The sequence below is a fragment of the Dipodomys spectabilis genome, unplaced genomic scaffold (assembly GCF_019054845.1).
Source record: "Dipodomys spectabilis isolate Male_0828 unplaced genomic scaffold, ASM1905484v1 ptg000215l, whole genome shotgun sequence".
NCBI lineage: Eukaryota > Metazoa > Chordata > Mammalia > Rodentia > Heteromyidae > Dipodomys > Dipodomys spectabilis.
Genome location: NW_024870892.1, coordinates 9,658,059 through 9,681,712, shown reverse-complemented (window position 1 = coordinate 9,681,712; position 23,654 = coordinate 9,658,059). Strand labels below are relative to the sequence as shown.

The 23,654-nt window shown below is 49.1% G+C and overlaps 1 protein-coding gene across 6 annotated transcripts in view; it reads left to right on the top strand.

The window, feature by feature from the left end:
- Dazap1 (DAZ associated protein 1) overlaps nt 1-22,624 on the top strand; it is a 32,232-nt gene extending 9,608 nt beyond the window's left edge. The window contains exons 2-12 of one of the 6 annotated variants that reach the window (XM_042696985.1): nt 3,021-3,061; nt 3,750-3,916; nt 4,176-4,241; nt 8,197-8,304; nt 9,772-9,820; nt 13,266-13,348; nt 15,726-15,879; nt 17,096-17,125; nt 17,374-17,514; nt 19,227-19,403; nt 21,648-22,624. In XM_042696985.1, the coding sequence (XP_042552919.1) occupies nt 3,021-3,061; nt 3,750-3,916; nt 4,176-4,241; nt 8,197-8,304; nt 9,772-9,820; nt 13,266-13,348; nt 15,726-15,879; nt 17,096-17,125; nt 17,374-17,514; nt 19,227-19,403; nt 21,648-21,820 (1,189 nt within the window). In that variant the 3' untranslated portion in view covers nt 21,821-22,624. Of the gene's footprint in view, nt 1-3,020; nt 3,062-3,749; nt 3,917-4,175; nt 4,242-8,193; nt 8,305-9,771; nt 9,821-13,265; nt 13,349-15,725; nt 15,880-17,095; nt 17,126-17,373; nt 17,515-19,226; nt 19,404-21,644 lie in introns of those variants that run through there. The other 5 variants (XM_042696984.1, XM_042696983.1, XM_042696982.1 and 2 more) reach the window with 5 other exon arrangements.
- Nucleotides 22,625-23,654: the final 1,030 nt, after the last annotated feature.

Sequence of the window (23,654 nt, the reverse complement as noted above, 5' to 3'; positions counted from 1 at the left end):
GCCAATGTCGATTGCTCGTGGCTCATGCCTGTAATCCTAGCTACTCAGGAGGCTAAGATCTGATGATCAAGGTTCAAAGCCAGCCCCAACAGAGAAGTCTATGAGACTTATCTCCAATTAACCACCAGAGAACTGGAAATGGCCCTGTGGCTCAAAGTAGTAGAGCCCTGGTCTTGGGCAAAAGAGCTCAAGGACATTGCCCAGGTCCTGAGTTCAAGCTCCACAATGGACAACCCCACCCCCACCCCACCCCCCACCCCCGCAATTATTTATTTATTTTTATCATAAGCTCGGTGCTTTATATCCCTTCTGTGGATACTATGTATTGTACTACAATATGTACCATTTTCCAAGAACGAAAGCAGTCTAGCTTCTTAAAAAACACAGCAAGAGGCTAGGCGCTGGTGCTCACGTCTGTAATCCTAGGTACTCAGGAGGCTGAGGTCTGAGGATCATGGTTCAAAGTCAGACTGGGCAGGAAAGTCCATGAGACTTATTTCAAATTAACTACCAGAAAACCAGAAGTGGTGCTGTGGTTCAAGTGGTAGAGTGCTAAACTTGGCTGAAGAGCTGAGAGATAGTGCCCAGGCCCAGAATTTGAGCCCCACAACAGACTCCCCCACCCCCAAAAAAAAATGCAGCAAGAAGCCAGGTACCGCCGGGCACTAGTGGTAATCCTAGCTACAGGGAGATGAGATCTGAGGTTGTGGCTCATAGTCAATCTCAGTAGGGAAGCTGTAAAACTTAATCTCCAATTAACCAACAAAAAAACCCAAAACCACAAGTGGAGCTGTGGTTCAAATGGTAAAGTACACAGAGGCTCAGAGACAGCACCCTGAGTTCAAGCCCTAGGACTGGCACATAAAGTAAAGTGACCAAAATTGGAGTAAAATATTGGTACCAGGTTTGTAGGCGTGCAGAGGTTCTGTGCCTGTTATCTCAGATACGTGGAAATAGCATTTCTAGCCTTTCTGAGTTTTGCATTTCAGTGAGACCTGGAGCCTAGACTGGTCTGACCAGTCCTGCTGTGTGGGATTGAGTTGCTTGGAGGAGGGATACTACCTCACTGTTTTGTTTATAGAGGTTGGTGTTTCTCAGTGAGATGGGTTTTACTTTGGTTTGGTGTCAGTGGCTATCACAGTGCCCTCCCATGAGTGCCAGGCCTACAGAATTTGGGCTTATAGAGGCCTCCTTCTCTGTCTCACCTCACTGTTTAGAAGGGTGGTTAGGAGACAGGTGGTTTTAAGTTAATGAGGCCTAAACCTGAGTTTCTTGCCTTGCTTGATCAACATGTTTCCCTTGGAATGAGTCCTTACAGAGCTGTTTCTTAATAAGGTGGCTCTGCAAGCTCTTAATTCTTGCCCTCTTCTGCCATGCCCACGCACACTGGGCCAGGAACTTGCTTATTGACTCCGTACAGGTAGCACTGAGTACCTTTCTTCTGGTGGGAAAGTTGCTTTCACTTTAAGTTTAAATGACTGTTGTTTAGAGCAAAATACAGGAGCAAGTCCTGTAGGTTTGCTGTTGTGACACTTTTTTTGCTAAGGGCTGATGGGGTAATTTGTGTTGACTGGTTCTTGGACCCTGCAGTGTTGGCACCAGCCACTTTGCAAGGATCTCCCAGCACAGCTAGAGGGAGCTTGTACACAGAAGCTTCCCCTTGGCATGAAGCTCCTGGATTACATATAGGGCAGTAACTTGATCACCCAAGCAGGCTTCTCTCTTATTCAGTACAGTGTGGTTAGTTGCTAATGGGGTTATACAGATGAATCCGGCATTTCCAGGAAGGCCAGCAGGTTTCTTGTGTGGCGATTGAGCCTAGAGGGTATTCTGGTCCATAAAGATGGTCTAGTTGGGAAGATGATGATGGCATTGACACAGTAAGGCTCAACTAAAGGACCTTGTTCTGAGATGTCCCCATACCTGGGATTAGCAGGCAGGACATGAGAGCTGTGGCTGGATAAAGCCATCTTTCCAGCTCCTTGTTTGGTGGAAAGTTGGATGACAGCCAAGGCTTTACAGGTGGACAAAACCCTGAGGCCACGATATGAGTGGATATTGTGGTGAAACAAGGTGAGCACTATCCCTATCAGACACAGGCCTCAACATCAAGACCTGTGGGATATTTGCTCCCAGCCACTTTTATCTACTGTGGGCCTTGCCAACCACATGAGCAGTGAGAAAGCTGAGCAATGGAGATAGGATTCCTTGTAAAACTTCCTACATGTCTGTTTTGCAAAAGTTGGCCAGGCTGCCTTACTGTCAGGATGGTGGTATAGGTTCCTTTCTCAGTTTGGGGTTCTAGGGGCCTTCATGAACTCAAGAGTCCACATCTGAGGCTTTCTTTGTCTTCCTTACTGTTCTTTCTCCAGAGGCCAAGTGAGAGAAGTATCTTCAGTGTCAGTTTTTCCTCCAGTCTATTATAAACAACCTCCATTCTGTTCTTGTTAATTTTCTTTCCTGAGGGTAAAGTATTTGCAAAGGTAGTAAGATGTGTTCAGACCCTACTCAGCAGATTGTGGTGTGGTTGGTGCTAGTCTCTGCCAATGGCACCTTTCCCATCTCAGTGAGGATGTGGCCAGTACTTGGGTATTACTTCTCAAGTCTGCCACAGAATAGACAAGGCTATCCTCATCACTGCTGAGCTCCAGAAGAGTTATAAATGAGCATGTTTGCACATACTCCCTCCTTCTTTGCCTTAGGACCTTGGTGTGGTGGGATAGGGTATTCTTTTTTTGTTGTTGTTGTTGGTTGTGGGGCTTGAATTCTGGGCTTGGACACTGTCCCAGCTCAAGGTGAGCGCTCTACCACTTGAGCCACAGTGCCACTTCCGGTTTTCTAGTGGTTTATTGGAGATAAGAATCTCACAGACTTTCCTGCCTAGGCTGGCTTTGAACTGCAATCCTCAGGTCTCAGCCTCCTGAGTAGCTAGGATTACAGGTGTGAGCCACTGGTGCCCAGCGGATAGGGTATTCTTAAAGGAGAACTAGTTTGACTCAGTGTGTCCTCTCCAATTGCAGGAAGCTCTTCGTGGGTGGCCTTGACTGGAGCACTACCCAAGGTAGGTGCTGCAGGCCACTAGGCTGAGTGGCCTCGCTGTTGCTAATGGCCTGGATTTGTTTACGTCCTTTAATGTTGTTTCTGTTTCTGGGCAGGGGATGTCTGTCTGGGAGCTGGCTGAGGTAGAGAGTACTGTTGACCTTGTCCCTCTAGGCCACAGGCAGGCTCTGAGTTGAGGCAGGGTACTGTGCACTGTGGGGTGCGTGGTAGGGCTTTGCTAGGGCAATCACTGCATTCAGTCATTTATGATGCAGTTTGTACTAAAGTCAGCATTCCTAATGGGATATGATGGTATATTCCTATAAATCCCAACTGGGGAGGCTGGAGCAAGTGGATGGAGAATTCCAGGTCAGTCTGGGCTACATAAGAAGACCCTATCTAAAGGATGTCCCCAAAATCCAGGTGCCAGAGGCTGATGCTTGTAATAACCTAACCTTTGCAGTCAGAATGTAGCCATTTACCATTGCTGTGACCACTTAGTCCTTGTAATTTACAAGGAGGGAGTGCATCTGTAGTGTAAGATTCCCCTTGTCCGTTGCTTGTTCAGACTTTCTCAGATGAGGCTGATGGGCTGCAGAAGGGGTCTGGGATGTGCATGTGTATAGGCGCTTGTGCAAGTTCCAACGATGAGACGTGTGCCTAATGCTCTGCTTTGTGTGTGTGTTTTTTTGTTCCCAATTTCTGAGCAGAGACTCTGCGCAGCTACTTTTCCCAGTATGGAGAAGTTGTCGACTGTGTTATAATGAAAGATAAAACAACCAACCAGTCTCGTGGTTTTGGATTTGTTAAATTCAAAGACCCAAATTGTGTAGGGACAGTGTTGGCCAGCAGACCGCATACCCTGGATGGCCGCAACGTAAGTGTTTTGGCTCATTTTCTTTTGTCTTTGTACACTAGTTCTCAAGCTTGATTCATCTCTGAACTGGGATCGACATTTTGGAGAATGTTTTAATATGGGATGCCTTCATGTTTGCATCTGCTGTTACAATAGAATCGGGGTAGATTGAATGTGGTTGTGGGTCAGTGTACAGTGCATCTAGCTGCTGTTGCTAACACCTTCTTTTATAAAGAATATAGACTTCTGTTCACAATAGCTGGTTTGAAACTTTCTACAGATCGATCCGAAGCCATGTACACCTCGGGGGATGCAGCCAGAGCGAACAAGGCCGAAGGAAGGATGGGTAAGGGGCCAGAATTCGTATCTTTCCTTTGTGTTCTTCAGTCACATCTAAAAGAAAAATATTCCTTTCTCTGGTGTTTTTGCCCATTAAGACTGAGAGATTGACCCTGAAGTTGTTGATAATTACACAGATTTAGCCTGTACTGTATTATCTTATAGCTAATCCCATATGGAAAACCTGACAGGTTATGCCACTTATCATTTGGATCATTGGGAGCCTTTAGTTTGTCCTTGTTGATTCTTGCTCCCACTCCCCCCACCCCTTCCACCCATTGTCTACTATTTTTGGCTGCATTAATGTCTGTGGCCACTAGAGTGAGTGCTCACACCCTCTAGTGTGGGAGTCCATTTCTTCCCTCAAGCTGTCCTCACTGGTGAGTAAGGGTGGGAGTCAACTACATTTAATGGATGATGAAAATTCTTTAAACTGTGGTCACTGGTGCCTGGCTGAACAAGACCACACGTGTTCTTAGCATAGCATTTCCTCTGTTTGCAAGTCTTGCCACCACTCACACCTTACCTTTTCCTGGCTCAAGGATTCTCACACTACCACCTGGACATTGCTGACCAGGCACATGCAGGCTTTGCCTGCATTTTTAGCAGAATTCAGTTCATCTTTTTGAGTGAAGGCCTCTGGGCCTTTGCAATTGTTCGTGTGTGCGTGCGTGTGTGTGTGTGTGTGTGTGTGTGTGTGTGTGTGTGTGTGTGTGTGTGTGTGTGTGTGTGAAAACAATGGCCTGGGTACTCACTGTCCCTTAGCTTTTTTGCTCAAGTCTAAGTATAATAAAATTGAAAGACTAATACAATGAACACTAGACTTTTTTTTGGGTCCAGTCGGGGGGGGGGCCTGAACTCTGGGCCTGGGCGCTGTCCCTCAGCTCTTCAGCTCAAGGCTAGCGCTCTACCACTTGAGCTACAACTCCACTTCTGGCTTTTTTCTTTTTGCTTATGTGGTGCTGAGGAATCGAACCCAAGGCCTCAGGCATGCAAGGCAAGCGCTCTACCACTGAGCCACCTTCCCAGCCCTAGACTTTTTTTTTTTTTTAATATTTTTTTTGTCGGTCGTGGGTGCTGAACTCTGGGCCTGGGCTCTTCAACACCCTACCACTTGGGCCACAGGGCCACTTCTGGCTTTTTTCTGCTTATGTGATGCTGAGGAATCGAACCCAGGGCCTCATGCATGTGAGGCAAGCACTCTACCACTGAGCCAACTTCCCAGCCTAGACTTTTTTGTTGTTGTTGTTGTGCTGTTCTTGGAGCTTGAACTCAGGGCCTGAATGCTGCCCCTGAGCTTTTGTGCTCAAGGCTAGCTCTTTACCTCTTAAGCCACACCTCTACTCCCAGCTTGTTGGTGGTTAATTGGAGATAAGAGTCTCATGGACTTTCCTGACTGAGCTGGCTTTGAACCATGATCCTCAGATCTCAGCCTACTGAGTAACTAGAACTATAGGCATGATCCATCAGCGCCCTGGCTAGACTCCCTTTTATATCTAGTGGCTACCATCCAACCTTGATCTCTACACCTATTGTTGGGTCTCAGCCTCTTGGAGTTCTGTATAAAATGTCTGTTACGCTATTCTTTTCAAATGGAGTCCAGAGTCATATTCTGCATGGTTATTAACATCTATGTGCTTAGTCACTGAATAGCTTGATAAGATGTAATAGGCCTACTTGTAAACTCCACAGCTGGTAGCGTTAGGCCACATATACACCTATGAAGCCACCACCACAGTCATGTCATGATGATGACATGTACCCCAGCTCAAGGCAAGCGCTCTATGGCTTGAGCCACAGTGCCACTTCCGGTTTTCTAATGGTTTATTGGAGATAAGAGTCTCACGGACTTTCCTGCCTGGACTGGCTTTGAACCAATCTAAATCCTCAGATCTCAGCCTCCTGAGTAGCTAGGATTACAGGTGTGAGCCACCAGCACCCGGCTTGTCCTGGGCTTGAACTCAGGGCTTGGACACTGTCCCTGGGCTTTTTTTTTTTTCTCCTCTGGCCATGGGGCCTGAACTCTAGGCTTTGGCACTCTTCAGCTCTTTAGCTCAAGGTTAGTGCTCTACCACTTGAGCCACAGTGTCACTTCTGGCTTTTTTTGCTTTATGTGGTGCTAAGAATTGAATCCAGGGCTTCATGCATGCAAAGCAAGCACTCTACCATAGAGCCACCTTCCCAGTCTGTCCCTGAGCTTTTTAGCTCCAGGATAGTGCTCTGCCACTGCTTGTTTCAAGCTTGTTTTGGTGATTAATTAGAGATAAGAGTATCTTGGGCTTTCCAGCCCAGACTGGTCTCAGCCTCCTGAGTAGCTAGGATTATAGGCATGAGCCACCAGCACCTGACTCTAGACCCCTCCCCCCACTTTTTTTTTTTCAGGGGGGGTGGGGGTCGGTCGTAGGGCTTGAACTCTGGGCTTGGGCGCTGTTCCTGTGCTCTTCAGCTCAAGGCGAGCACTCTACTGCTTGAGCGGTTTATTGGAGATAAGAGTCTCACAGACTTACCTGCCCTGGCTGGCTTGGAACCACAAACCTCAGATCTCAGCCTGTTGAGTAGCTAGGATTACAGGTGTGAGCTACTGGCGCCCAGCTTCTAGCCCCTTTTTTGTAAGCCCCTTTTGATTATTTTGAGATAAAGTCTCATTAGCTTTCTACCTGGAACACAATCCTATTTTATTTATGCTACCTTTTGTGGGTGAGGTTAGTGGCTTGAGCCACAAGTAAGACAGAGACGTTTTTATTTTGTGCTGGTACTGGGGCTTGAAATCAGGATCTGTGCATGCTTGGTCCCTTAGCTTTCTTACTCAGAGCCTAGTGCTCTGGCACTTGAGATTTCTGGCTTTTTGCTGGTTAATTGGAGATAAGTCTCCTGGATTTTCTTGTGCAGTCTAGGTTCAAAGTGTAAACTTGGGGCTGGGAAGGTGGCTCAGTGGCAGAGCACTTGCCTTGCATGCCTGAGGCCCTGGGTTCGATTCCTCAGCACCACATAAGCAAAAAGAAAAAAGCCAGAAGTGGGGCTGTGGCTCAAGTGGTAGAGTGCTAATCTTGAGCTGAAGAGCTGAGGGACAGAGCCCAGGCCCAGAGTTCAGGCCCCATGATAGAACCTCCCCACCCACCCACCCCCCCAAAAAAAGTGCAATCTTAAAATCTAAGCCTCCTAAGTAGTTATGATTATAAGGTACCCAAGTAAGATAGTGTGGTCTGACCTTTTTGACATAGGCTGGACTGGAACATAGCTAGGATGATACACCCTAACCAGCTTCTCTGTTTGATGAGGGTCACATAAACTTTTCTTCTGTTGGTCTTGAACTGTGATCCTCCTTATCTTAGTCTCTCAAGTTGATAGAATTACATGTATGAGGCAGAGCCTAGCCTTTTTATTTATTTTATTTTATTTTCATTTTTTTGTCAGTTGTGGGGCTTGAACTCTGGGCCTGGGAGCTGTCCTTCAGCTCTTCAGCTCAAAAGCAAGCATTCTAGCACTTGAGCTATAACACCACTTCGGTTTTCTGGTGGTTCACTGGAGATAAGAGTCACACGGCCTTTCCTGCCAGGGCTAGCTTTGAACCATGATCCTCAGATCTCAGCCTCCTGAGTAGCTAGGGTTATAGGCGTGAGCCACCAGCTCCCATCCTAGCCTTTTCTTTTTAGTCTCACTATGTATCCTTGACCAGCCTTGAACCTTTGATTCTCCTGTTTCTGCCTCCCAGATGCTGGTATTATAGGCGTGCCTCACTCTATCCAGCTTTGTGTTCTCACTTACTTGAAATAATAGCCTTGCAAAAATGGTATAGACTCATCTCCTTGGATCTCCGAAGAAGTTACTCTGTTTTGGGTGCTAGTTGGACTCACCAGATTGCTGGAATATCTGGCTTTTAGCAAAAACATGTGCCCAACATGTGGGAAGTATCTAGGTTCTACCATCAACTAACCAAACCCTTCTCCTTCCTGACACAGCAGAAAGGACCAAGGAGCGATAACAGTAAATCAAACAAGATCTTTGTCGGTGGGATTCCCCACAATTGTGGCGAGACAGAGCTCAGGGAATACTTCAAGAAATTCGGAGTGGTGAGTTCCTTTGCATTTGTGGCAGTAGCTGGCCACAGAGCCTTTGCTAACTTCTGGGGGCCTAGGAGCCCCTGGGTGTTCCTGACACTCTGCCCACTCCGGAGACTATTTGCCATTGAAGACCCCAGTGGTGTTTTTCTATGGCTTCTCCAAATAGTATAAGTTAAGCAATAGAATTTATAAGTGCCCTTTGAAATCTTACAGCCATCAACATGGGAAGTGTCAAATGATGGTGCAGTGGGTTTGAACTCAGGAGTTTCCAGCCTGGGCTGAGAGTCGTGCTGTCCCTTGGTGCTAGAGGGTTCGTTTTGTTTTGGGTTTTTTTTTTTTTTGGGGGGGGGGGGTCCGGTCATGGGGCCTGAACTCTGGGCCTGGGCTCTGTCCCTCAGCTCTTCAGCTCAGCGCTCTACCACTTGAGCCACAGCGCTACTTTCAGCTTTTTTCTTTTTGCTTATGTGGTGCTGAGGACTCGAACCCAGGGCCTCATGCATGCAAGGCAAGCGCTGTACAACTGAGCCACCTTCCCAGCCCAAGGGATGGTTCTATACAAGGCCCACCCTCAGCATGGTCTTACCTGGACATTGTAGGCCCAAGACAGAGTGCCACCTGCAATAAGGCTGGGCCTGCCCTGGATCCATGGACCTCCTGGGCCCTTGCTCAGTAGAATGTTGCAGTTGAAAGGACTCACATCAGCTTTCTGGCATCAAAAATGACCCACTTCTTGTCTGACATCAGAAATGGCAGAGTGCCTCCCAGTGTGGTCTGTTTTCTGGAAAAGGCTAAGTCCTTTGAGTTGCTTGGGAAATTTCAACTTTGGTCATTCACACAAAACACTTGTAGGGTAGCCAGTGAGGTGCCTAAGTTCAGCCAGTACTGGGACTCTGTTCTGGGAAGGCCTGTGGTTGGGCATGACACAATCCAAAGGTGCACATGTCTCACCTGGCTGTCTGCCATGGTCTACCTCCTTGCTCTGGGTGCACTGTATGTCTATTGGTATGCCAAAGGACACTGGACTGGGACAGGAGGGAAGTGCAGAGCAAGGCCAATACCCAGTGTGTTGAAAGCTGAGAATACCTCACTCACTCCCCTCAAATATGAACACAGTGCTGCCATTGGGGTTTCTGCGCCTTATCCCTACTAGGATGTGTGGCTGTGTTTACTTAATCTGCCTCAGTAAACTCCTGTGAGGCAGTGGTATGGTCCCTGTGATTGGGACCACACACACTCCTGGAACCTGGCAGGGGCAAGGAGTATCTACTATTCCTGAATCTTCCTCATGAGTACTGAGGCTTCTGTCTGTTCCCAGATATTAAACATAAGATACTAAATCTTATAAAACCTTTGCCCAGAACTTCCAAATCTCAAGTCTGGTTGTTCCTAGCAGTTGTGGCTCTGGGGTTTATCACAGGAAGGCCTGGCCTGGCCTCAGCATGGTACAAGGGTCTCATGCTACCCTTTCCCTTACAGGTAACCGAAGTGGTCATGATCTATGATGCGGAGAAGCAGAGGCCTCGAGGTAACGGCAGACCTAGTTTATCCTGACCCATGTTCTTCCCCTCAGATGGCAAACTATCTCACCTTCAGAAAGGCTAGGTGGTCATAGTAAGCATTGCTCAGTGAGGACGAATTGGAGACACCCACTAAAACCTAGGCTCTTCCCATGTGGCTCCATTCCGCCCGTCTGTGCTTCCCTGGTCAGACAGCACTCAGTTTTTGGCTTGTTCTTGTGACATTTTTACCACCTGATGTGAATCTCGACATGGTTCTGTTTTTAAATGTCTTCTAGCAGAGTGTGGTTCTTCCACCCGAGCATCTCATGCCCATCATCTAGGTCCTTGCCAGTATGGCTAGTTCCTTTCAATTGCCTCTGCCAGTTTGGCTTGGAACCTGACCTACCTTTGTCCATCCCATGCTTCCCCCCCCCCCCCTTTGTTTTTCTTGTTTTTTTCCCCCTTGTCAGAGGGCAGGTGGGTGGAGGGTGAGGTGCCACCGCAGGTTCCTGTGTCATTCCTTGAGCTTTCTGCACATCCACACTGGTTTGGGAGCCAGTGATGGCACCCACTTTCATGGCCTTTTTTTTTTTTTTTTTTTTTGGTATGTGTGTGTGGCTGCTGCTGTTTGTCACTGCCCGTATGTTTTGGCTCATCAGCTGCTTTTAGACCATCTCTGTGAACAGACTTGCCAGCCTGAGGTCTGTGCAGCAGCTCTGGGGCCATGTCCCCTCATGCACCATCTGCCCAAGGTCAGATGCAGGCAGCCCTTTAGTACCAAGTGGTGCCAGCCTGCAGCATGCTCCCGCCATGCTGGAGAATAGTTTGCCATTTGAGCCTCTGCCCTCCTTTATTCCATGGAAAAGGGTTGTATTGCTCACTACATGTGATTAAGCTGTTAAGTCTTAGTCCTAATTTAACATAGACGTACATGCTTAGTGACATACTTAAGTGTTCATAGTAAAATACAGTAATGTTAAGTAAGATGTTTTCTCCTTTTCTCTCTGTGAATTGTTTGTGATTAACGATGTCTCTTTAGATTTCTCTTCTCCAGGTGCTAAGTTATATCACACAGGTACAGGCCCGCCCCGCAGTCAGAGGAGGGAGCGGCTTTGCTCCAGTGGGGTGTAAACGAAGTTTCAGTGTGTTTCTGTCCCGCTGCCGCCTCTTGACAGACAGATCGTTCTAGACAGCCCGCCCTGGGCTCCTTACCCACGACCCACCGCCTCTTGCACTGTAAACGGACCAAGTCAGCCCTGTGGCTTCAGATATTCCTGCAGTTTGAGAAAATGTCAACTTTTTAATATGTTGTTCATCACCTATGTTGTGTTCCAAATACTGCCTCTGATCTTGTGAAACCTTGGTGCACGGAAATCTGAGGGCTGCTCTTTGGGGTTCCTGTCCCCTGTAGCTGTGCAAAGCCAGCTGCCTGCCCACTTGCCACCCTTGTCCAGCTGCTGGGTGAGGCTAGTGTGGCTGACCCATATTGGTGAAGGGGCAACGGCAGGAGCTGGCATAGAGAGCTTTAGGGCTGGCCCATGGACCTGTCGGTGTTCCCTGAGCTCAGCCATTGGGCTTGGAAAGTATCCCTGTGGGTGCCAGATAGCAGAGGATGTATCACGAGATCTCCTGGACAGCAAGCTACCTGTCTTCTTGGCTTTTCAGTCTTTGGGAATTGCTCAGTCTCCCTTTCCCCTTCTTGGTTTACTTAAGATAGTAGACCATCCCTGTATGTAGGACCTTGTTGTGTTTCCACCACATACTATCTCCATGTTTTAAAACCCCTGTGCTGCACAGTTATCCTTACAGGCCCTCCCCCATGCCCAGTCTTCTGGCTTGCGCTCACTCAGCCTGCTGCCTCCACTTACCTCAATTCCCTTTGTTACCTGGGTTTTATATCCCTTTAGCCTCTGATTCCTGTGTGCTTTGCCTTTATGGTTCCACTTCCTTCCCTGCCTGTCCTTTTGTGACATCTGTGCATGCCCACACATGTATAGGCACACATATGTGCACAGAGAAAAATCAGAAGGCTCCTGAGTCCCAGTCCCTTAGCTGGTAATCTCTGAAATGTTTCCTCAGCTACCTTTTCTTCCCTGTTTCCATCCTTCTCCTGGCCACAGTTTGCTTGTAATTTTTCTATCTGGTTCCTGCTGATTGCAGTCCCAAGCATTCCTTTTTCATCAGCTTTAGAGGCCTCATTGATGGGCTGCTCTTTGCTCAGGGCCTCCCATGCCTGCTTGAACCCCCACAGCCATTCTCTACAGGCTTCTGCCTCTGTCCCGCTGGGAGGTAGTACCTATGTCTGCTGTGGATGCCTTGGAGTCCTGCTCCCTCCTCAGGGCTGGGCAGGCAAGACCTCTTCCCAACCTATTTCTCAGTTCTTCCCAACTAGCCTTTCCCATGTCTGTCTTCGTTCTGCTGAGGTCTTCTGGCAGTCATCTGCTGTCACTTCTTTGTGCCCAAACACCGGTCCATCCGGAGGTGCTAGTGCTCATCGGGTGACCTCAGAGGCCCAGTATACCTGGCAGGTCTCACTGCATTCAGACTCAGAGGCTGAAGGCCCTGGTCACTCCTGCCAATAGAGGACAGGACATGCCCCTTAGCTGGGTGGCTGCACTCACCCCAGACCAACCAAACTTCGTTTATACTGCCACTTTCTTGTGTTTGGGAAATGCTAAATTTTTTTTCCTTTAAATTTTCTTTTTTTTTTTCTTTTTCTTTTTTTTTTTTTTTTGATTACATGGTGCCTCTTGCTCTTGCTGCTGACAGCAGAATTTGACCTGCTGGAACCCATTGTGGCCTGTATCTTTGTGTATTACCTATTATTATTTATTTATCTATAATACATATATGCATATAAGCATAGGTTTATTTATTACCTCTGATAGGACTCCTTGGGCTTACCCAACAGTGTTGGGTAAGCTTAGCGAGGCGCTCACTGTGATAGAAACTGTACTCTGTTAACGCTTTAGAACGATGTATGGCTGCTGTCAGCACTAGCTGCAAAGCAAATTGCAAGCCAAGGGGGAGAACCTGGGTTTCAGAAAAGCAGAAATGCACCCACATGCGCACTCAGTGGCTATCCACGTGGGCTTTGTTGGATTCTGGTATTTGCGCTTACCCTCAAGATGCGAGCCAGAGCAGTGCATCCCAGGCCTGGGGGTATGTAGGAGTGTCTGAGGGCTCACCAGCAGTCTCAGCTGCTGTTCTCTTAAAATGTGCCCCGTAGGTCCACATGTGTCCTCACCCAGAACCCCCACCCTCAAGTATTTGGGTAGAGACCTCAGCCCTGTGGGAGTGCGGGCTTCAGTCCGTCCACTCTGTTGGGAGCCTGATCCTGGGCCACAGCCTTTGCACATAGGCTTAGCTGAAACCTGGGCTTGATCCCTTGGTCCGTCCCTAATACTGTTCATCATCCTGTTTTGTGTCACAACACCCTGCTACCTTGATTCACTCTTCGTCGTTGGCTAGGTTTTGGATTTATTACTTTCGAGGACGAACAATCAGTGGACCAGGCTGTCAACATGCATTTTCACGACATCATGGGCAAAAAAGTGTGTAGTTGTAGTTTTATTTTACCTTAAGACCAAACCAAGTCTTAGGCAACTTAGGGGTTTCACTGGAAAGGAAAATTCCCTAACAGAAAGTTCACCTGTGAATCCCTGGATATGAGGCTAGGTCCAGTCCACAACGTGGTCCAGCCTGTCCAGAGTGGGGCATTGTCTCCTGGATTTACTCCTGGAGTGACTCCCCTCTCCCCCAGCGGGTGGTTACTGGGCAGCCTGGGAAAGGCAGATGGGTGGAACTGGGGAGGCAGTGTGGGTGGGCTTGCTTCCAGTGAGATCGCAGTGTTGCCTCAGGCTTGGTTTCTGTGACCACTCCTTCAGATGTAGTCCCAGCCCCTTTGTAATGGTGACCTGGAATGTGATGAGCTGAGCACAAGGGCCTCTGAGAACCGAGGTTCCACTTAAAACTAAATGAAATGTGAAAACATCATGAAGGATTGGTTTTTAATTTGGTCACTTACTGTGAAACTCCGGGACCAGCCACATGCTCTCGATAGCACTTAACCACGTGCAGTCAAGTGACCTCTGGTGTTTTGTCTTCATACTGTGTTGCTGCCAGAGCCAAGCAGGGACAGGATGCAGGGTCCCTAAACCATAAACCTCCGGAGACCCTAGCTCTGAGGAGTTGACTGCAGTGAGTGCCTGGCAGCCTGCTGCAGCATGTAGTTATTTACCACATTTGTGTGGCTATTAAATGCCCCCTCTGTGCTGAGCCACCCAAGTGGTCCTCCTATGCTGCTGCTTCTTACCAGGGTCTAGCCCTCAGGATACATAGCCTCTCCTGTGTGTAAGTTACCTCTGCCCTGCAGGAGTGAGATGTACTGCAGACTGCCTTCCTTTCACTTGGGCCTCACTGGAACAAGAGACAGAACTTGTTGTGACATCCCTTGCAGTATGTGGTTTAAAATTAGCATGCAGATTGCAAGGGGCAGGACAGTTATGAGCAGAGTTCAAAGGACTCTGTGCAGTATGTTAAAGTCCTGTGACATTGAAAATCCGGAGAAAACTGGCTCTGTCCCTGGACACCACCCCTAGAGTCCCCCCCTCCCCCCCAGCTAGGTTGGCTGAGATTGACCCATTGTCCATCACCCATTGCTGACCTTGGTTGATCACCCTTCATCCTTCAGATAGGGGCTAAGGTTCTGTGTTCTGGTAGGAAAGGGCAAAGGGTTCTTTAAATTACAAGGACTGCTTTGCTCTGTAAGCAGGAACCGAATTCCCCTAAGGAGTGTGTGTGCAAAGACTCATTAATTTTGAGTTCTTTGAAATGGGTCCCTTGTTCCTGCTGTATCATTGCCTTCAGCTAACGGGATTTTGTTCCCACCATACGGAGTCTCCTTGGGCGAGTGTGGGGCAGGTGGGGGGGGACTCTTGCCTCTGGGGTGCTTCCTGTTTGTTCTCTAACATGAGAACTGAAGGAATTCTGAATGCATAATGCTTACCTCTCCAGACTGAGACCCCAAGGATGACTCCAGGTGGACCCCTTGTCTCTTTATTCTCATTGCAATTTATCATAAAAATAGTCAGGATCAGAAGCCGAGGCAACTCTGGAATGGGGGCCTTTATGTTGTCAGTCTGCCCATATTTTAAAGGATGCATAGAGCAAGGTCGCTACTGCCTCAGCATAAGTAGGTCAGGCACGGAAGCTCCATTGTTCAACCCTCCATCTGTCCTTAGTCCTTAGTTCAAAGGCTGTGGCTTGCAGCCAGTTTTGGGAAGAGGTCTGGGCTGCTGTCTTAACACAGTATGAAGATTGCTTACTGGTTCAAATGTCCATTTTATTGCATGTCCGTTTACTTTTTTTGTTAGATGTAATGTAAGATTCTCTTCCCACATCCATTCCCTCTGACATTCCTTTTGAGTTAATTGAGAGTCTTTAAGCATTAGCCTGGGGAAGGTAAGTCTTTATCTTCCATTAGACATTTTAAATAAAAATCTAAGTCAAAACCAACTATGTTTCTCAGGTATGCGCTGAAGTTCGAGGGGTGAGGGTGGGGCTACAGCCCCAGCATGGGGCTGGGAGGGTGCTGGCCCTTTGTTTATGCTTGAAGGACGGCACTGCAGCTTATCAGAAGTCTGGGGGGGCCTGGCTGCACAGGTCCACTGAAGGTTCTTGGCTCCTACTACTGCTCGCAGTAGTTGGGTGCAGTCTTAATGATGATATGTGTTGTACCTGAGAAACATTTTTTAAACAAAGATCAAAAAAAAATTAAGAAAAAAAACTACTGGCCTAAATAAGGTTTATAGTTAAGTACTTAGTCTTAAGTCATAAGATGCTAAGTGTAGTTATAAGTTACTGAGGGTGTCTGAAGGGAAGGGGCACTGGGCCACAGCTTCTTTCTAAACCACTGCTCGGTTTGTTTAGGTGGAGGTTAAACGGGCTGAACCTCGGGACAGCAAAAGCCAAGCGCCAGGACAGCCAGGTGCCAGCCAATGGGGGAGCCGCGTCGTGCCCAATGCTGCGAATGGTTGGGCAGGCCAGCCCCCACCCACGTGGCAGCAAGGATATGGCCCACAAGGTAAGAACATTTGATCCCTGGGTATGAAGACTGGCTAGCTATTCCACTGTGTATCTTCCCTTGGAGAGCCAGGGGATCTGGGGTGCTGGCGGGGCATGCCAGAATGGGAACATTTCCTTCCTGTCTTGGTCTTCTTGAGCTTCCCCTGCTCAGATATTGGCGTGGCACATTGGAGCCTACCAGGGTGTAAACAAATACTGTCACTGGCAGGAGGGGCATGGTGAGGCTGTCCTCTGGCACCCAAGGTATCTACCACTTCCTGTTGTTGGTGGGGTTGGCTGTGGCCTACGTGCCCACCTATAGTTTAGGCAGTGTCACCATCACTAGAATTACTGTGCTGAGCATCCATTCCTCATGTCCACATGCCAGGTTGCAGGAAGGCCGTGGTGGTGAGTCTGGATAAGTGTCAGGCTAAATGGCACAAAGTCTTCTCTTCTACCTCCCACCGTGTGGGTGGATTTGGTGGCACCCCCAGGGCCCTGCAAGGACTTCTACCTTTTCTCTGCATATCCTCTGCCTGGCCCTGATTGAGCTTGTGAGCTCAGACCTATTTAGGCTCTAAGCCACATGTCATGGGGTTTTGGGATTTTTAAAAAAAAATTATTATTGTGAAAATACTGTACAGAGGGGTTACAATTACATGAGCAAGATAATGAGTACATTTCTTATCAAGCATTGTAGCCTCCTCCTTTGTTTCTCCTTCCCATCCCATCCTCCCCCCCACCCCTTGGGATTTTTTTGAGATGGGGTTACTATGTAGCTGGGGATGGGAGGGAACCCATGATCCCAAGTGCTGGGATGACAGCCATAGAACATTCCCTGTCAGCTAGACCAATGACCACACCTAGGTATTGCAGGATGCCATGGGCTGTTTCTGTGTTCTTTGGTGGAACCCCCTTCAGGGGTCCTGGAGATATCTCTAATGTCCTCCTTCAGAGCTGGGGATCCTCATTCCTTGTCTGCAAACATAGTACCCACCAGGTGGTAGGGTGGCAAGGAAAGGCGTGGGAGGTACTCTGTGAAGGAGCTCTGCTCAGGGCTTGGGAAGGTCTGTCGCTGGTGTTGCCTCCACCAGGACTGGGCCACCCCTGTCCCTGGGCACTGAGCCTCAGGCAAGGTCAGGTGGTCCCTGGTCTGTGGTGGCCATTCTCGGCGAATCCTCGGCATCCAGTGCTGGGGCTCGGCACCGACCCTTCTCTTCTGTTTTCTCATCTAGGAATGTGGGTGCCAGCAGGACAGGCAATTGGTGAGTCCTTGTTTGTAGAGAGAGGGAAAGAGCAGAACCCGAAACCCAGAGACTGACTTGCAGAGCTTGCACCTGGTCCTGCAGCCTGCAGCTGCTAAAATGTTGTCAGTGTGTACCTGTCCTGGAGGTCTACCTCTCCTGGCAAGGAAGAAGGGGAGGGGCCTGCCACAGCCCCTAGCAGGCCTGGGTCTGGGCTGTACATGAAGTGTGTGTGACCTCTACCCCTGACCCTGTACTATGTGTTCCAGGTGGCTACGGACCGCCCCCTGCAGGACGAGGAGCCCCGCCTCCACCCCCACCATTCACTTCCTACATCGTGTCTACCCCGCCTGGTGGCTTTCCCCCTCCTCAGGGCTTCCCACAGGGCTATGGTGCCCCACCACAGTTCAGTAAGTCCTAGTGGGGCTCTTTGGGGAGAACAGCTGCCCCATGTGCTTGCACCAAAGCCAGCAGATTTAGCCTGGCTTTATGTCCGACTGTGACCACAGGGACTTAGCCTTTAGCCTTGGCTCTTATGGCTGAAGGAAGTCCTAGGGCTCCTACTGGAATGACACTTGCCCCTAGTTTACTCTCCCTTGGCTTATGCCAAGGAGACAAGTATGTGGAGCCTATACCTGTTATAAGTAAGGAATTTAATGAGAGGACTTTCCTGTTTGTTCTGCTTTTTGATGGATGACCTGGGTGGAAAGTCAGCTGCCAGCCCAGAGTGTCAGGCAAAGTGATTTCTTGTTGATCAGGTGCAGGACTCTTATCTGGACAGGAGTCCAGACCCCACAGGGTCACTGAGTGTTTCAGTATGGCAGCAGCATATATAAGTTACAGACTCACTTTCCTATTAAGTCCTTTAATTAAGGTGTGTTATACACTTGGGTACAGAACTACCTACAGTGGCTACATCTAGGAGAGACTGTCATAGTCTGACAATTGGGAAACGGTTTGCTGACTTGTGGTCTAGCTCACAACTTACCTAACATTCATCAAGGTTAAAGCTGGACCCTGAGGCCACAGAATAATAGTGGCCTTTATCTAGTTCAGCCTGAACTGTGCTGTTTGTTTCTACTTCTTTTCTTTTTCTTTTTTTTCTTTCTTTTTTTTTTTTTTTTTTTTTTGGTCGGTTGTAGGGTGGTAGGCTTGAACTCTGGGCCTAGATGCTGCCTCTCTGCTCTTCACCTCAAGGCTAGCACTGTACCACTTGAGCCATAGCACCACTTCTTGTTTTCTGAGTGTGTTATTGAGTGGTTGGCTTTGAACTGCAATCCTTAGATCTCAGCCTCCTGAGTAGCTAGGGTTACAGGTGTGAGCCACCTTGTGTGTGCCCAGCTTGTTTCTAATTTTTTTTTTTTTTTTGTCAGTCGTGGGGCTTGAACTCTGGGTCTGGGCCCTGTCCCTCAGCTCTTCAGCTCAAGGCGAGCTCTCTACCACTTGAGCCACAGCGCCACTTCCGGTTTTCTGGTGGTTTATTGGAGATAAGAGTCTCACAGTCTCTCCAGCTTGAGCTGGCTTTGAACCGTGATCCTCAGATCTCAGCCTCCTGAGTAGCTAGGGTGACAGGTGTGAGCCACCAATGCCCAGCTTGTTTCTAATGTTTCTAATATTTCTAAAGAACGGTTTTGTCGCCAGGCATTGGTGGTTCATGCTTGTAATATATTTCAGATCTGAGGATCATGGGTTCAATGCCAACTCAGGCAGGAAAGTCTGTGAGACTTCTATCTGTAATAAATCACCAGAAAACCGGAAGTGGTGCTGTGGCTCAAAGTAGTAGAGTGCTAGCCTTGAGCAAAAAAGCTCAGGGACAGCATCCAGGCCTTGAGTTGAAGCCCAGTGACTGACCAAAAAAATAAAAGTAAAGAGCAGTTTTGTTGTAGAAGTCCTTGCTACTTAAATCTCAGTTCAGTACCCTGTGCATTCTGTATATGCATCATGAGCAGCTCAACAGCTTCCTACTGTAGGCCATTTCCTTAAGGTAGTGGCCCAGGAGTATGAGCCACAGTTCTTTCTGGGAGTTGTAGATGGGAATTACTTCTGATGGCCCCTGTTGGCTTGGGGGCTAAGGTCTGCAGGCCTGACATATCCCTTGGGCTTTGTGCTCTTATATTTGCAGGTTTTGGCTATGGGCCTCCACCTCCACCTCCGGATCAGTTCGCCCCCCCAGGGGTCCCTCCTCCACCTGCTACTCCAGGGGCAGCACCTCTGACCTTCCCACCACCTCCATCTCAGGCTGCTCCAGATATGAGCAAACCACCGACGGCCCAACCAGACTTCCCTTATAGTCAGTATGGTAAGTGGTCTGCAGCATCTTGAGACCCCCTTCCCTGGGGTCTCATTCATCTGGTGGTAGAGGGTAGCAATGCAAAGAGCCAGTATACAGAATATACAGGGGTACTAGCAAGTGCTGGCCATAGCATTCCTCAGCACCTGGCTTGATCCTGTTACTAGAGTAGCCACAGTCCATCCAGCAGACATCCTAAGACCCGAGGTTTGGCAATTAAGCCATTACTGGGTCAGAAAAAGGTTTCTTCCTAGAATAGCCTGAAGGCTGTTGTCACTGTCAGAGCTCTACAGGTTCTTTTTGTTTGGTGTCTGGCATCAGTAGTGGGATATATGGGGAATAGAGGTTCAAGTCTGTAGCAGGCCCTGACTGGAACAGGTATAGTGGTTGGCTTTGGCTGGCTTGCCATCACGTGGGTGCTTCTGGGATATGCTCTTGAGAAGCATAAGAGGCCCCGGGTCAGGACAGGACCTGCATGTCCCTTGTTCTCGCCCCACAGGGAGCCCAATGTCAAGTCCAGCTTCATTTCCTTGAGACTCATTAACCTCCTAGGAGAGAGTCTGTGCCCTGGTGGCTCCTCTTTAGCACCTGGGAATCTAAAAAACATGGAGCCTGTCACCAGATAGCCTCAGCTTACATCCCCAGGAGGGCCACAGGCTTCCAGAGAACCTCTGAAAGGACCCCCTTTCGGTTTGGTCTTAAGCCTGGTGTTCATTGTTACAATTGTGTGTTGCCTAGGCACCACCCACATAGCACCGCTCTGGATACACTATGAACCCAGTGGCCAGGCCCCAGCCTGTGGTCACCAATTGGGTTGTCCTTGGCTCCTGCAAAGCCCTGCTTCAGGGGGAGCGGGATGTGCGCCTGCGTGTCTGCCGCTTGCTCCTTGCTGAGCTGCCAAGGGTTAGTCACCCTGGTCTCGTCTCTTGCCAGGCCTGGGTACCTATTCTCAAGACCCGTCGGGCTTTGGGCCCTTTCTTTGTTTACTCTCTGATGGTCAGGCTGAGCAGTGATGTGTCTTAGGTAGGTGCCGCCTTTCTATAAGATCCTCCCCTGCCTGCACCCGGGCAGCGGGCACAGCCTCCTCTGCTGGCCTGCGCGGGGGTGGATCCGGCGGTGCCCTCTGGGATGGGCCCCTTGTCAAGTCCAGGACCTCAACTGACCACAGCCCTCAGCTGGCTCTAGGATTGCTTGAATAAGAGGACCAACTGTGTCCGCATATATCCCGTTGGGAATGCAGAGGGCCTAATCATGCAGCACCCCAGAATCTGGTCAGTGAGTAGGAACAGGGTCTATCCTGGCCATTTGAAGACAGTACTGTTCCCCTTGCTTAGAATCGTCTTCCATGCCCCTGAGGCTGGCAGTGAGTGGGAGTATCAGGTCTTGTTTAAGGACAAAAGGCCTGCTTGGCTGATGTGGTCACAGTAAGTTAGGCTGGGCCCCAAGCCTCTCTTCTGCCCTCATCAGCAGCAGTGATACTCTGCGGTTGCTGCTGATGGACCTATTAAGCATAGGCTACAGCTCTGAGCTTCTGCTGTCCATGGGTACCCAGCCCACACAGGTAGAAGGTGCAGACCATTGGGCTGGGAAGGTGGCTCAGTGGCAGAGCGCTTGCTTTGCATTCATGAGGCCCTGAGTTCTATTCCTTAGTACCACATAAGCAAAAAAAAAGCCAAAAGTGGCACTGTGGCTCAAGTGGTAGAGTGCTAGCCTTGAGCTAAAGAGCTGAGGGACAGTGCCCAGGCCCAGAGTTCAGGCCCCACGACCAGACCCAAAAAAGAAAAAAAAAAAAAAAAAAGAAGGTGCAGGCCATGTGCTACACTGAAGGCCCATCTCATGCTTTAAGTCCTGGACATCGTGCACCACATGTAACACCACAGCATATCAGATCAGAGGTGTTCCCACCCCCAGAGGCCTCTGACCCCATCCTATGTATTCCGAGCATATGGGAGAGGAGGCAAGGAGACAAATGGCGGACCACTGGGCCTGGTAAGAGTGCGGAAGCTGCTTTTCTTTCTGTGTAGATCCTGGTCATAACTTTCTGAAAGATACAAACTCCCTTGACTTGTTGCCCACTAAGGCTGTCCACCTGAGGCAGGCGGTCCTGTGGGATGTGCAGACAGCAAGGCCGGGGCTGGGGCCTTGGCACCTTCTTCTCAGAGACAAGTCCAGGCAGAGTGGCTCAGGCCAGTGCCCGTGCTGGGTCTGCCACTTCTCCATGACCCAGAGCTCACAGCCTCTCTCCCCCAGCAGGTTACGGGCAGGACTTGAGTGGCTTTGGACAAGGCTTCTCGGACCCCAGCCAGCAGCCCCCTTCCTACGGGGGCCCCTCAGTGCCAGGGTCAGGGGGTCCCCCCGCCGGTGGCAGTGGCTTTGGACGAGGTCAGAACCATAACGTGCAAGGATTCCACCCTTACCGACGCTAGTCATGCGCCAACGGACATCAGCACCAGCTGAGACCAGGATTCGGAACTTATGAACTTGTGACAATCACAAACTTGGCAGAAAAATAGCGACTGAACCTGGGGGGGAGGGCGGGGCGGAGGCTGTGGAGGTGGCTGTGGGTGTCTGGACTGAGGTTTTTAAATATATTTCTTTCTTTCTCTGACCCATCAGCACAATAAAAAACAAGTCACTGGTTCAACAACAGGGTTTAAAAAAATGTCTTCAGCTTTAATTCAAACTTCAGGTTTCTTTTTCTTTTTTTCTTTTTTTTCCTCGAAATTATTTTCCTGAGCCTTTTGTTTTACCGTATATTGTAAACTTTTATGTTAAAGAAAAAAATATACATTTACAAATTGTGAGATTTTTAAAGAGATTTTCTACAATGTATACTGGCTTATTTTTTAATTTAAAACAGGGTTCCGTAGGCACTGGTGGGAGTGGGGGCTTTTTTTGTCCCCTTGCTCCTGGCTTGGGGGTTGGGGACTTGTTGGTCCAGAAACTCTGGGAGCTAAAGATGAAATCTACTGAGTGTGTTTTTGTTTTTTGTTCATTCCTTGCTTTTGCTGGCTGGCCTGCTTAGTTGCATCTGCGGAGCACTGTGGGGTGGTTCTCATGCAGCTGTCTCACTCACGTGGCAATGCTGATATCCTAGGTGGTCTGGACCCCATGCAGCAGGTGATGCCTGGGCTGGAAGCTCACCTCCCTTGGGCACATGGCTTCAGGGCATTTCCCACTGACCAGTTTGACCCTGGTTTGAATAAAGAGAAGTGCGTTTGGATTAGAAACCCATATCTGTCCGTGTCTTTTCTGTCTCCATAATTTTTCCTGTGTTTCCCCTCCCTTGCCAGGGAAATATCTGGATCCAGACAAACCCCGAGTCCCAGTGATGCTCATGGCCTAGGGGCCCATGCCTATATGAGCCTTGGGCTGAGAGTTCTGGTTAGTTAGGAGTGACAGGACATAGACATCTATGGGTTGCCTCAGGTTACGCTGGTTTCACTGGCACCCCAGCTCTGGTGCCTAGGTCCATGCAAGCTACAGCTCCCATGTCAGCTTTTATTGTCTTTCACTAGTGGAATCCACAAGCTTTGTGCATGAGGATGAGGATGTCTTTTGAGGGACAGTGGTCTCACAACCTGGTGCAGAAGGAAGATCAGGTTTTTAAAATGTAACAAGGGCCTAAAACTCCAAAACATACCCGGTGCTGTGATCCTGGCTACTCAGGAGGCTGAGATTTGAGGATTTTGGTTCCAAGCCAACCAGGAACGTTGGTACTTTTTTTTTTTTTGGTCCGGTCGTGGGGCCTGAACTCTGGGCCTGGGCGCTGTCCTTCAGCTCTTCAGCTCAAGGCTAGCGCTCTACCACTTGAGCCACAGCGCCACTTGCGGCTTTTCTCTTTTTGCTTATGTGGTACTGAGGAATCGAACCCAGGGCCTCATGCATGCAAGGCAAGCGCTCTACCACTGAGCCACCTTCCCAGCCCGGTACAACTCTTACGTCCAATAACCTACTCAGAAAGGGCCAGAAAGGATGCTGTGGCTCAAATGGTAGAATGTTAGCCTTAGCAAAGAAGTTCAGGGACAGTGTCCAGGCCCTGTGTTTAAGCCCCAGGACCCACAAAAAAATTCCAAGCCAGGCACCAGTGACTCACACCTGTAATCCTAGCTACTCAGGAGGCTGAGATCTTAGCATCACGGTTGAAAGCCAGTCCATGCAGGAAAGTCTGTGAGACTCTTATCTCCAAATAACCACCAGAAAACCAGAGGTGGCACTGTGGCTCAAGTGGTTGAACGCTGAGCACTTGCCTTGAGCAGA